The sequence below is a fragment of the Dermacentor albipictus genome, chromosome 6, assembly GCF_038994185.2.
Source record: "Dermacentor albipictus isolate Rhodes 1998 colony chromosome 6, USDA_Dalb.pri_finalv2, whole genome shotgun sequence".
Taxonomy (NCBI): Eukaryota; Metazoa; Arthropoda; class Arachnida; order Ixodida; family Ixodidae; genus Dermacentor; species Dermacentor albipictus.
In genome coordinates this window covers 21,795,240-21,809,650 of record NC_091826.1, presented here as the reverse complement: position 1 = coordinate 21,809,650, position 14,411 = coordinate 21,795,240, and the positions used below count along the sequence as shown (strand labels likewise).

The 14,411-nt window shown below is 46.9% G+C and overlaps 1 protein-coding gene across 2 annotated transcripts in view; it reads right to left on the bottom strand.

The window, feature by feature from the left end:
• The window catches only part of TfAP-2 (transcription factor AP-2), a 302,474-nt gene that overhangs the window by 268,288 nt on the left and 19,775 nt on the right, over window positions 1–14,411 (bottom strand). Inside the window, exon 2 of one of the 2 annotated variants that reach the window (XM_070540084.1) lies at window positions 1,219–1,275. The exons of the other annotated variant lie outside the window; for it this stretch is intronic. Coding sequence (XP_070396185.1) covers window positions 1,219–1,275 — 57 coding nt within the window. The remainder of the gene's footprint in view (window positions 1–1,218; window positions 1,276–14,411) is intronic. 2 annotated transcript variants of the gene reach the window in all.

Here is a 14,411-nt window from a genome sequence, read left to right as displayed (position 1 = left end):
TAATTCGATTCCCGGTCACGCAAACCGGTAACGAGATCTCGCGAGACCCCGCGGGATCGGTGTGGGCGCGCCGCGTGTCTCTCTGTTATATATATGTGTGTGCGTGTATGTGTGTACGTGTATACGCGTTATATACGTACATAGACAGATGCGATTCAGAGGGAATGCGTGGGCTCACTGACAGAACGATCGAGTCCTCCCGTTATGTCTGTGTATTATACGGTGGTGGTTGCTCGAGGCCTCGCCGTTTTTTTGTTTCTTTCGCGATTTTCGTCAGTTCGGCAGGGAGCAAGCGGCGCCTGTAGTGTGTAAATGCCCCGACCGCTAGGGGGCGTCACGGACACCCAGATCGCGTGCCGAGGCTGGAGGGTGGCGGCCCCGCTCGGAAAGAAAAGCCAATTAGAACCGCGAAAAAACGCCCGCGCTCTTGTGTTCCAGCGCGATTCTCGCAGTAAAACGCCCGGGCTATAGCTAGCCCGTTTCGGCCTCCCCATTCTCGACGTCCTAATTAAGCTTTTGAAGGGCACGCAACGCGCGTTTGGGGCCTGTTGCGTGCCGTGCTTTTCAACAGGTTCTTCACAACACAAGCCGATTTAGGCGTGACGAAAAAAAAAAAAGCAACGTATGGCGAACGAAAGCGCATCTGCACACGCGATAGAACGCGAAGGAATTGAAACAGAAGCAACACGCTATCCGTGGACAACTCGCGTTGTATAAACCGTTTGAAGTGCAGAAATTTAAGCAACGCTTGGCGAGCGATTGCGAGGACGTGCATCAGGCTATTATGCTGTGCGTCTCAGCTAACGTTAGGCAAGCTATTCAAAGAAAAGAAAAAAAGAAACACACACACAGTGCCAGATACGATTATGAGATTCGCGGTGTACCGTCTTCAGAGGTCTGACGACCGAACACCGTAAAGCTTAAAAGCGTATCACGCACCATCTTTTTCAAACCATTTTTTTTGTTCTTTGAACAGTTGGTTAACGTTAGCTGGGACACCGTATATATACGTACAGATCAGTCATTATTTATGTGGACTGTCTGTTTGCAAAGCTGACTATGCACGTGTGACAGTATAGGTTGCATCAGAACACGTACGACACATGCGGGCTACGCTTCAGGACATGTTCTACATTAGTGATAATCAGGCAATATATATAAATATATATACATATATATAATCTCGGGATAGAGTTTAGTTATACATCCCTACGTCACCTTTGTTACGCTGCTGGAGTGGTCTGACAGGCCACTTGACGATAGGCTCAACAGTGTCTGATGAAAAAGAAGAAAAAAAAAGAAGACCTCGTCACTCATCAATGAACACTAACACCGTTCGTCTAACATATATGTTCAAGAAGTGGGCCTTTCGGCACCATGGCAAGAAAAAAAAATCTCGCACCTCACGCAGAAACAAAGGGTATCTATAGCTATGAGAGAAAGTGCGAAGCCGAACAGGAAACTGCCTCCGTATCTTTATCGTAAAACAGCTTTTATCGTAATCTCCAGACGTTAAATTATCAAACGCTTTCCGTTCTTTGCAAGCGCTGTTCGGCACGTCCGCATACGCTTATAATATGTTACACATCATGATTGGCCATGGTGCCTGCTCTTATACGAACACTTCTACCCAAAGAACGATTTTTTCTTTGTTTTGTTTTTTGTCAACGCAGGCCCTGTCTTTTTTTTTTTCTTTCTTTTATGCACAAAATTCTTTGCACCTTATTGACTATACTCATAGTGACAGAGCTCGAATCTCCCGCTATTCCCTAACCTGGCCGTCAGATGGAAAGAGCCACTGAGACACAAAAAAAAAAATTCATTTCTTTTCTTACAGTTTTCAATGCGATAGCATTTTACAGGACAGTCACAGGCATTGCTTCGCGATATCAACGCAAAAACTGTCGGCGGAAGCACTGTTATTATACATTATTCTGTTTGAAAACATGCATGGAGCAGTGTAGGGGTTGGAGTATGGAGTTCGCGGATGAAAACCCAAACTTGCGAGTATTTATTCTACATTATGTACAGGGAGGTGAGCGTCAATTAACAGACGTGCAGACATTACGGGCCGGCAGCAACTCGGACGCTGCGGCCCGCGGCAAGAAGTTCGAGAGAGGTGAATCAGGGAATATCCCAGAATCCTCAGGTCTCTCTGGAAGGCTTCTTATAAACCCATCGAGCACTGTAAGTCACGTCATGTTTGACCAATGGGAGAGTCCGCTCCGATGACGCCACTTTCAGCCAATGGTAGGCGCCCGTGTCGCGGTGTCACACCTGGCGGCTCTCTGCGGTCTTGCCTCGCAGACTGGCAATGCACTTCGAACGAGGAGAAGGGGAGGGCTGCTCATGCTCCATTGTCGGATGCCCACCTGCTAATCCCGGCGGCGCACGAACTTGTTGGCACGTGAACTTGTTGCCTTAAACTTGTTTGCTCGGCCGCTCCTCTGGAATGTGTTTTCCTGCTTCTGCATTCCTCAATTAGCTGTGCTGCAATCCGATGTGGTCTGGGGAACTCGAAGTAATCGCAGGAAACAGCTCCATATCTAACAGCTCGTCCTCGCCCCGGTTGTTCTGAATGGCCGGTGAACTCAGTTCGCTGGCCATGAGGAACGCTGAAAGAAGCTGCAGGGTACTGGGGTCGAGTCTCGTTTGACAACCCTCGGGATCCTGGGCGCTGGAGAACATACGTCAAACAAACCAAACAACACAGCGCCGCACCACGCGTAAGCGCAGGCTCTTCACCCCTGACTCGCCAGGCTATTACTGAGTCAAAATCAACCCTGATCTTTTATTTCCCCAATTTTGACAAAACAGTTCCAACCACCCTTCCAAACAGCTATCCATTTCTCCTCGATTGCCCACAAGACCAGACTATTATTGTTGTTGCAAAACAAAAGGGTCGTTGACGATGCAAACAACAAATGAAAACAGCCGACCATAACTTAAGTGGCCTAACTACACGAACAGCATGTTTCCAATCTATCGCAGTGGCGTACTTATCACACGTATTGGTGCCACTGAACAATCTGGTCAACCTCACAAGCACGTAATCACAAGCGCACTAGCCTTGTGGTCACTAAACAAAACGCGTACTTGCGTTGTAGGCAAACTTTTCATTTACGCTTACTCACGTTTCTTCCCTGAAAGTCCTACAGGACACGTGACATAAACGAACAATTAAACTTGCGGGACTTACACACTCCGCAGAACCCTTAAAATAATGCGTCTTGTACTAACTCGTTCCACGCGTACTTATAAGACAAGCCAGAATACGGCTGCCCTCAACACACGAGCAACCCAGTCATAAAGTCTGCTTCCTTCCGTCCACACAGGACACGCGCTAATGGAACTAAGAACGCTTCTCCGTGCAAATCATGCACTTACTAAAAACCTACGCGCTTAACCTTACAAAATTCAAAAACACTTAAAAAGAAAGAAGGTTAAATAACACACACGCGCGTTACCATACGCCTTTCGACGATAACCTTGACCTTCAGGTTACTCGCACACACACAAAAAAAAGCCTATCTACTTATTAATGAGCATCTCGCGAGACTACATGTTTACATAAAACGCATCTTTCAAATCTCGGAGCTTTCTCAAACCAAAACATAAACAAAGCTCAAACCTTACACATTGAAAGAAACTCTAGTCTCAAATCGCGAAAAACTTTCCGATGCTCAAAATAAAAAAAACAAGATACTCCATTTCTACGGAAGGGCTCTTCGCCTCCCTTTCCAAACGCTTATGTCTGACTCATACTCTGAGCCGTCCTCGCGGTGGCCGCGGCTTGAAAGCTACTCTGGCTGCCGAGAGACAACAAAAGGGCTGACTAACTATCAGCTCCCCCAAGACGTTACGGTCTCCTGCCAATTTGCGTCCTCGCGCCCCGCTTTCAACACAAACTCGATTGACCGCGTCGCTACTCCCCACCTGGTCTCGTCCTGCCACCTTGCGTTTCTTCGAACTGCACGCTGAGCTATGAAAAGAACTACGGAACGACGAGGAGATTAACTGCCCCGTGCCCTTTGTCCGCGTCCGCGCAGAACATTCTTCGCGGTCCCCCTTTGACCGGTGGCTCGACCATTTTGGATGCGTCAACATCGTCCTAGACGACCGCACCTTCTTCCTCGCGCCCTGCCCTTTTGGGTTTCTCGCCATCTTTGGCGGCGCTACATTAATTACCGACTTTCGGTTTTTACCGCGCTTCTTTTTAAGGCGCTTTGTCTTTGCACTCGCTTTCATGTAGCCTTCTCGTGCCTCGTGCTGGCCGGTACACATTTCGTCGGCCCGGATCGGCCTCTTACCCGCGCAGTCTGAGTGATTTACATTTAAATCTACTCTCACTTTGCCTCGACTGGCGGACAGCCCAACCGACTCTGGCACAATGCAGCAGGCTTTACTCGAGTTAGACAACTCGCACTCTTGCGAACTGCCCTCTGCTACATTGCCCAGCTCACGCTGTGCATCGGCACACAGCCCGTCGGTATCGATCGCTGTCTCACGCGCACAGTCCGAATGATTATTAACTGAACCATCCCTCTCTAGGCTATCTAGACTGGCGGAGAGCCGCACCGATCCCTGAACAACGCAGTTGTTCTCTCGTGGACTACGGAGCTCGCCATCCCGAGAACTACTCTCAACTGCATCGCTCAGTTCGCACTTCACTTCTGCACGCAAATCTGACCTGACATGGGTGCTCGCGTCTGTCGCGTCAACAGTACTCTTTTCTTGGCTAGCAACCTCGCTAACATTACCAGCGACGCAGACACGCGGTAACTGTGCCAATTTGTTCGCAGCTGGCCTAGCTGTCTCTACAGTCATCTGTTGGCACAGCACCTCGTCGCTCTCACTCTGGCCTTTAACGGCCTCTATTGCCACTAAGGCATCGTTAGCAGCTAGCCTTTTCCCTTTACTTATGAATCTGCAGCCAATCTCACAGGCACTACTGTTTTCGTCGGCTTCTGGCGAAAGTCCGCTAGACACTTCCTCATTCTTTCGCTCTGTACTACCTACAGAAGTCTCAGACAGCCGTTGTCTCTGTGCCAATAACTGATCACAATGCTGTATTTCTTTGATCAGTGCTGCCTTCTCTCTCTCATACTTTTGCTCACGCTCATGCTTACGTTCCTGATACTCACGTTGGCGTTCATTCTCACGTACGTGACGCTCATACCTAAGAGCAAGTTCTTGAAGCTCCTGCTTCCGTTCATTCTCGCGTTCTTCACGCTTATGCTTACTCCTAAGTTCACGGCGCTCTCGCAAACGTACACGACGCACGCGCTCCCGTGGTTCCTGTATCACCTCCCAAGCAAGCGCAATGCTTTTGTCATCATTGCCACTATCATTAATCGCCTTTATGATAGCTGGCGTTTCCATCCGTTCGTCCGCCTCAACTCCCAAATCGTCGCACACCAACAACAAGTCTAACCTCGTCAACCTTCTAAGATCCATGGCAGCTGCCCCGACAGGTGGTTAAAACTGTTTTCCTTAATTAATTTGTGCAAATACACAGTGCATCAAACTCCCGATTCCCAGAACTATCAAAATTGAACACACAACCTTTGAGTCTGGCGAATCATAAGGAAAAAAACCACGCGCTCACTTACGGTTACAGCACCCTGCCATCCGGTTCATTCGTCCGCTGTTGCCGGTTCCTCCGGACTCCCTGGGTCGAAGGCTCGCTCCTTCTTCGCTACTCCCAGTTTCTTCGGACCTCTTTCGACGAAGGCTCTCTCTTCGTCGCTCTTCCCGGTTCCTTAGGATCTCTCTTGACGAAGGTTTATCCGTAGCGCTGCCACCAGCTGATGCATTCGGAGGCGATCCTACCGCTGCCAACCAGATGTAGGGGTTGGAGGACGGACTCTGGGATGAAAACCCAAAACTTGGGAGATTTATTCTACATTATGTACAGGGGACGTGAGACGTCAAGTACCAGTCGTACAGTCATTACGGGCCGGCAGCAACTCGGACGCTGCGGCCCGCGGCAAGAAGTTCGAGAGAGGTGAATCAGGGAATATCCCAGAATCCTCAGGTCTCTCTGGAAGGCTTCTTATAAACCCATCGAGCACTGTAAGTCACGTCATGTTTGACCAATGGGAGAGTCCGCTCCGATGACGCCACTTTCAGCCAATGGTAGGCGCCCGTGTCGCGGTGTCACACCTGGCGGCTCTCTGCGGTCTTGCCTCGCAGACTGGCAATGCACTTCGAACGAGGAGAAGGGGAGGGCTGCTCATGCTCCATTGTCGGATGCTCACCTGCTAATCCCGGCGGCGCACGAACTTGTTGGCACGTGAACTTGTTGCCTTAAACTTGTTTGCTCGGCCGCTCCTCTGGAATGTGTTTTCCTGCTTCTGCATTCCTCAATTAGCTGTGCTGCAATCCGATGTGGTCTGGGGAACTCGAAGTAATCGCAGGAAACAGCTCCATATCTAACAGCAGGCAGATATAGGAGAACAAGATATAAGAGAATAAGATATAAGACATATAAGATATAAGAGATATAAGAGAACAAGCCCGCTGGCGATCGACATGTCCCCGAAAATGGCCTGAAAGCCTACACATACGCTTTACACAATTAAGCCTGTTACAGGACAATGGTACACACCATAGGCTGGTCAATGGTACACCATCTGGCCTGTAACAGGCTCTGTTGTAGATGAGTCTGTTGTTTAGATACAGAAGCAAAGGTAACACAGACGAATACTGTATGTGGGTCCATTGTGCTCGAAGTATACTTCCCCGAAATAGTTCCCCCGTTCTAGTCGAAGTATACATTGAGGTAAACAAATCAACTCGCAAGACGCACACAACGCGGGAAGCACACAATTAACGTTACGCTTCGCAAGCGTGGCATCGAAACGTTACTCACGCTGTGGAAGCGTGATATACTTTGGATGCATGATACACCTGATAGACGAAAACAAACGCATATGGAATAGCGTGAAGAAAAGTAACCCGTAATAGAAGCATGCGAAAATTTGCCCCAACTCGCGCTTAGTCAACATTATGAAATTAAGATGGTAGGGAAAGAGGAGATCGAAACAGAAATTGAAGATAGAAGTTATGTAAAGAGGGTCAAGAAAAGGATGGATACCGCATAGGCGTTGCGAACAAAGGAGTTGAATGAACGATCCTGATGGGCCATTGCACAATATGTTTCCTCGCGAGACTTTTCTTTTTCTTTTTTGGCCAAGCTACAGAGACAACAAGAATAAAAAAAACTAAAAAAATGTGTGGTGCTTAACTCCGCAATGCCCGAGGTGTATATAATTGAGACGCGTAGTTACGTACCTATCAGTTTTGAATTAAGCGCTCGAAAGTTGACGCAAAACACATAGTGCTGGTTTTGCAAAACTGCAGCGCAGTTTCATCTCAGTAAGCCATTTACCGAATAATTAATCACTATAGCACTCAGTAATTAATTTTTACCAGGGGTAAGATTTCGTTGTCTTTTTGCTGGCTTGTATACTCACCATGACCAGAAAGAAAATGATCAAGTTATAATATATATACATATGTATGTATGTATGTATGTATGTATGTATGTATGTATGTATGTATTTATGTATGCATGTATTTATGTATTTATGTATGTATGTATTTATGTATGCATGTGTGTATGCATGTGTGTATGCATGTGTGCATGCATGTGTGTATGCATGTATGCATGCATGTATGTATGTATGTATGTATGTATGTATGTATGTATGTATGTATGTATGTATGTATGTGTGCGTGTCTTTAAGGTGCTGTGCACACAACTGTGCATGCCAAGATTGTGCACCAGCAGCAAAGGCATTGATGAAATTTATAATGTATAGCGTACACCTTGAAGCACTTTTGACTGGAATTGTCGTACAAGTTTGGATAGCTTGTGCACAACGTTTTAACGAGTGGGAAGGTAGACGGTCGGGCACCTTTGCTCAGTGTGAGTACACCGTTGTATACAGTGGGCTTGCTTCTTTTGTTGTTTCTGACAATGTGCTTGAGCAGACATAATTTTCAAGTGTATCGATAAGTGCTTTTCAAGCCTGCTATGAAATCGTTGATGTTCTCGTATCTGACGTTCGCGCAGTGAATTTTCCCATGGAGTTGACATTTTGTAAACTTGTGAAAGCTTGAACCCGAAATTCTTAACTTATTCTGTAGCTGTTCGCTTTATATATGATTCTGAAGATGTAAGAAATAAGGGAAACGGAGGGGCCCAATTTTCGTTAATCATGACCACATAAAGCCGACAGTCGTCGTAGCCCAATCGGAAGCGCAACGCACACGTAGTGGCGGAGGTTGCGGGTTCGGCTGCCACCCGCGGCAAGTTATCTCGTCCACTTTCACGCCCCCTCTTCTTCATTATTTACTGTACAATTTCAAGAACAGCAAATTTCCGCGATGCTTTCCATGGCTATATATATATATATATATATATATATATATATATATATATATATATATATATATATATATATATATATATATATATATATATACAGTGAAGTAGACGCGCGTATGAAGCGGTTTATTGACGTTTCGGCCGGGGTCCGGCCTTCATCAGAATACATTGCATGGTGTCAGTACAGTTAATATACATGTGCTTATCAACCAAATGAAGATACGTTAACATGAAAAACGAATAAAATTGGCGAACAAAATACATCCGAATCGTATATCGTATATATATATAGAGAGAGAGAGTTATGGCTGAGGAAATCACGCTGGCCCCGGCAAAAAAAGAAGCCTTTGACAAAGGCTGGTCCACCACGCCGAAACGTCAGTCAAATGTACTTATGCCCCCCCCCCCCCCCGACGTACGTCGTATTCCTTATATATATATATATATATATATATATATATATATATATATATATATATATATATATATTATACGTCATATTTACAAGCAGACTGAACCAGTAGATCATACATACAAGCATGATTACTTAGGCAGTATCAGCAGACCATTATAGGCCGTAATATTGCACTGATGACCATGGGAAGGGAGTAAGTTATTGGAAGGTCGATGGGTAGCCATCGAATGATAAGACGCTATAATGCTATCTCATTGCAGTCGCTCAGGTGTATAGGGTGATTGCCTGACAGTCCTTATTTCTTTTTTCGCGCCAGGAAAACGCAAATATGGCAAGATCGCCTTGCCACTCTTTCCGTGCGTGCGCAGCCAGACTGCATATATAGCAAACCTTCGTTATAACGAAGTCATCGCATCGGGACAGGAAACGAACTTCGTTATAGGCGGCATTTAGTTGAAACTTGACGAGTTCTAAAAAGAACCGTATAGGATGTGCACTCCGACAGTGCGGGAACTCGTAAAACATATGTTAAAACAAAGCCGGACACCATATTGGTGAGATCATTATCATCTGATCATCAGCCTAGACATATGTCACTGCAGGACGAAAGCCTATAGCCCAGCGATCTGCAATCATCCCAGCCTCTCGCCAGCTCATCCCATCTTAAGTATGTGTAAAAATTTCCGTAATTTCATCACACCACGCTATAATTTACACCCTTAAAAGCGAAAAAGGGTGTAAATGTGCCTATAACTCACACTCTTAGGGTGTTATCTATATAACGGACACCCTAAGGGTGTGAGTTATAGACACATTTACGCCCTTTGACTTTTTAGGGTGCAAATTATTTTACAGTGCGCCTAACGATGCTAACCATTCTGCAACTCTTAGATACCACTTGTTACCTGCCCTACGCATTACACGGCCATCCCAACTCCATTCTTTCGCTTAACACTAAATATCAGCTATCTTTGCTTTCTCTTCCACAGCGTCTTGTAACGTTACGCCTATTTTTCTTACCGTCAAGCGCTCCGTGTCCCTTAACTCCTTCTCAAGTTCCTTTGTTAACTTCAAGCTTTCTAAACTTTGATATAGGTAGAATTGATGCAGTGATTGAGCATTTTTCTTTTTAAAGATAGCCGTAAGCTGCCGGTCATGACTTGGCCTGCGTATACGCAATCCAACCCATTTTAGACCTGTAAATTTGTGTCTTATGATCAGGGTCCCCTGCACATAGGCTTAGACAAACGGTGTGATCTGTGATGTGATCTGTGTGATCGGTGTGATGTCAGCAGCGAAATTCTCCGGACACCCCTGAGCAGCTGCCCGCTATTATCTGTCTGTTATCACCACTCGATACAGTTAGTCCCAAGGATCTGCCGCTAGGTGGCGAAGTGGTCTTCAGTGCGTTCGTTAACTGTCTGGGTTAAAACAGTCATCGTCTATATATATATATATATATATATATATATATGGTGAACTGAGCGGTTCCGTGTGGGGTTCCCGATTCTAACGTCCACTAATTAGGCGAGAGCGGGTGCAACGGCACTTTAAAAAATTTCGCTCTAAAATGGATGCAGGGCCACGAAAAATCTTCGCACAAAGCGATATTTCGAATGAAGCGATTTGGTTATAACGAGGAACTACAGCGCTATGTGTTACGAGACAATGGCTACGCAGCTAAAACAAACCGCATAGAGAAGGCGTAGGTTAAGAGACAATAAAGAGAGAAGGGGAAACAGGGGGAAGGCGGGACATGAAAATTCAAGACGACGAGCAAAACGAGAACAAGGTAAAAGCGGTAGCCAACGTTCTGACAAGCGGTCTTGCCCTTTGCAAGACAAGTCCAATAAAGTACATTACAATAAAGAGAGATGTAGATTGAAAAGAGGCAGACGACTTGCATGAGCAAGGACCGGTCAGAACAAGAAATGGAAACGATATACGCTATCGCCCGGAATTGGCACTTTCACGCGCACATTTCCTGGGCTATTTCCAATCTCGCACCTGAAGGCGTACCCTCACCAGAAAAAAAAAAGAAAGAAAACGTCAGAAAGATAAGCAACAATAACACAAAGAATGAGGATATATAGATCGCAAAAAACCGATCGAATCTAAGGGACACGCTCGATAAAACAGAAATAAACATAAAAGGCAGCGTTCGATACCAATTGTAACCGTTGTCGTATGCGTGGTCTTCCATCAAATGAGAAATATGTCAGGAAGGGAGAGATGGAGAGAAAGAGAGAGAGAGAAGCGAATAAAAAACGAGAGCTATAAGCCAATGCCACCATCACTCATGCTCGTTATTTCCGGCCAAGCTCAGGACCTAAGAAAGTGGGAGCCGCTGGATACAACCCCTTATCAATGCGACACAATCTCCGACTCCGGCGGGAAAGCGCCTGTCAACAATCATAAGAACAGCTCCACACGCACGTCTTGACAACAGGACGCCACTACTCTGCGTTCAAAAAAAGATGAAGAAATAAAGATGAAAAAGAAGGGCGGACAACAACGCTCAAAAGCGAGTTGTCACGATCAAAGACCGGACCGCAACGCCTTCTTGCCATTCGAGAAAGAAAAAAACGGAATAGGAGGAAGAAGGTAAAACTTAAAAAGAGGGTAAAGAAAGGGGATCGCAGGAAAGGGAAGCGCCCGACGAGACGTCTAAACAGAATCGACATACATCAGCGCTGACAACCGAAACTACATAGGCCTGCGGACCGGACAGGCGACGGAACGCGGTATGGCACAGACAGACGACCCTGAAGCGGGCCAGCAGCAGACGACGAGAAAGCGGCCGCGGAGAAATTCCGCCCGCGCGACCAATTGAATTCCCAAATAAAGCAGCATGCACACACACACAAAGCATCCACGATCTCTTCGACTCAGCGACAATTCCTGGGGACGCTGCTGCAACGCGGACGCTGCAGTTGTTGTTTATTTATTTATTTTTTCGTTTTCGTCGGCTGGTGCGTCACCTCTCGTACGAGCAGACGTACAGAGGAGAAAAAGAAAAGCGTGTGTATTCCACCAGCAGACCGGTGCGCAGAGCAGGCGTTTGTTTTCGAGAGCAAAACCGTCCCTTCCACCGTGGTCATTTCCTACATTTTTATTTCCAGTCTCGCTCATCGTCGCGATCAAGAGGAGAGAAAGGAGACACGGCGCAGAGACGATGGCATAAAAGGGGGACGCGCGCCAGAAGAAAAGAAACCGTTACCGCGGCAGCGCTGCTCCGCCTCCTTTCGCAAATCTCCTCTCCACATTTAAAACGGCCGTCGCGCGGCCCCATTGGCCCGCGCTTGTCGCGCATAATAGGACGCCGGTGACGTCACGCGCGCGGAAGCCAATCGATGAGGCGCCACAGGCCCTCGGGGCCTCGGCATTCTTGCTTTTTTTTGCGTTTGATCGGGCGCCTGCTGGAGGCAGGCCTCGGGCGTCCATTTTTCTTTCCACGCGGGACCCCGTCGTACGCCGCGCTGTCGCACCCACTCCCGCGGCGCTTTGTTCGCGACCTGTCGCGACACATGTCGCCATCTGGTGGCCGTCAGAGTAAATACCGCGCGTCGACGGTGGGGATCCGGGAGGTTGAAGATGACGATGCGGCGGTGGAGAGGGGACGTTGACCGGACGAGACCCTCGGAATCGCGCGTTCTTTTTTTACTTCTGTACCGTAGTGTTCAAATGGGCACATTTTAGTGACACTTTGAGTGAATGCACTCTGCAGCAGCACGTGGCGCTTTCGCGGCGAGCTGCTTCACGGGAAAGGAAAGCGTCGTTTGAAATTGATGACAGTTTTCAGGGGTGAGTAAGCAAGTTAATAGGTGACGTTTGCAAAATAACGCTGCGTCATGGTTAGGTACGGTATTCGGCATGAATTTTAGTTTAAATAATACTGTGCAGCTCATGCTTCGGCGTGGCCTTCACCAATGCATTTACGTGTTTGATTGGAATGACTGATAGCGTCGAGTGCAATGTCTGCGGTGTCGAGGAGACTACGTGTAGAACACCCACTGTGCTACTGCCCATCTTTTGAAAATGAAAGACACAACCTCTGCACAGCTCTAAATGAGTTGGATGGAAAACCGTTTCATCTTGAACAACATCTTGGGACCATGGCCTCGCGTACGGCATCTGCATAAGGCCACGAAAGCGTTGCTGCAATTTTTGAAAGCTGCCGAATTGAGTGACCGTCAGTGATGTAGAGCAGAAAACTGTTACCACCTCGGCGATACCCACAATGGACTTTCTTTTCTTCTCTTAATCTTTCCCTCCCCTCTTCCCCTCCACCAGTGTAGGGTAGCCAACCGGGCTGAGTCCTGGTTAACCTCCTCGCCCTTCGTTTATTCTCTCTCTCTCACACACACACACACACTGTACATGAATTCATAACAAAAAAAACGTAATGAATCGCCACAGGCCACGCCGAGACAGCCTTGCATCCGAGGCGAGGAGAGGGAGCATGGTGGTTCCCAATGGTGATGGTACGGTGATGCTTATGACAATTAGAATCACACACACACACACAAAAATGTGTAGTTTCACAATAAGTGGCGACCCTACACAATGTAATCTTTATTGTCAAAGGACTGCTGCCAAGGTTACACACTTCGATGCAGTGAATCTAGTTAGACGAACCAACTTGCTGGCATATATATGTGCGTTCTTGCGAGTCTATACCGAGTGTCGACCACCATTCCCGTGCAGCATGCAACGACAGCCTGGCAAATGAGACTGACGGCCAAGTGCGCCCGCTCAAAGTTGCAATAAGCTTGCAAGTCTGACTGGAATATTACCCGCTATGCCAGTCACACAAAACAGGAGAACCCCCCCGCCCTCTTCCACGCACACACACACACAAAAAGAAAGAAAACGACGAGTTCAACCGGGACCGCGAGTGTACAAGATGACACGATGTAGGTCTAGCGAACGTACATCATTCCACCACAGCTGACGACATATAGGAGCGCCGAGTCGCCTATACTTCGATATTAGTTTGACGCGTCCGACTAGTAATCTCCAGGCGAAGCACTGCGCCTTACTTCAACCATTCGCCCCCCCCCCCCCTCCCTTTTTTATTGTTATTAACTTTTTTCTTCTTAACTCCTTTTTCTTTATTAACTGTACATGAAAAGAGATTGGTGCCTATAAGTGGCAGCCTTCGTTACGTATAGCACACATTGACGCTGCAGTGAAGGTGCCTATCCTATTTAGACTGACCTGACCTAACCTTAATAAATATGAATGTTCTCGAATCACGTCGCAAGTTTACTTAACATCAGCTGATGCGACAGCGACTCGCACAAAACAACCTTTTAAATTATACGGCAAGAAGCCCGTCTCTCGCTGTCCGTGACATTTTCATGAACAGTAATTTGCCCTGGCACAAACTGTTGGTCTTGACTGTCTTGTCTCACTGAACCAGTAATACAGGAAGCACGAACTTTTAATTAGGAGTAAAGTTGATCGCCCATCTGCCTGCATGGTTTGCAAGGTTGCATAGCTCACAAGTGTGAACCTCAGTTTCACGAGGTTAAGATTATGGGCAGAAGCAAAGAAACTACTGCACGTGAATTACTGGAGGCCTTTTATATCAGAAAA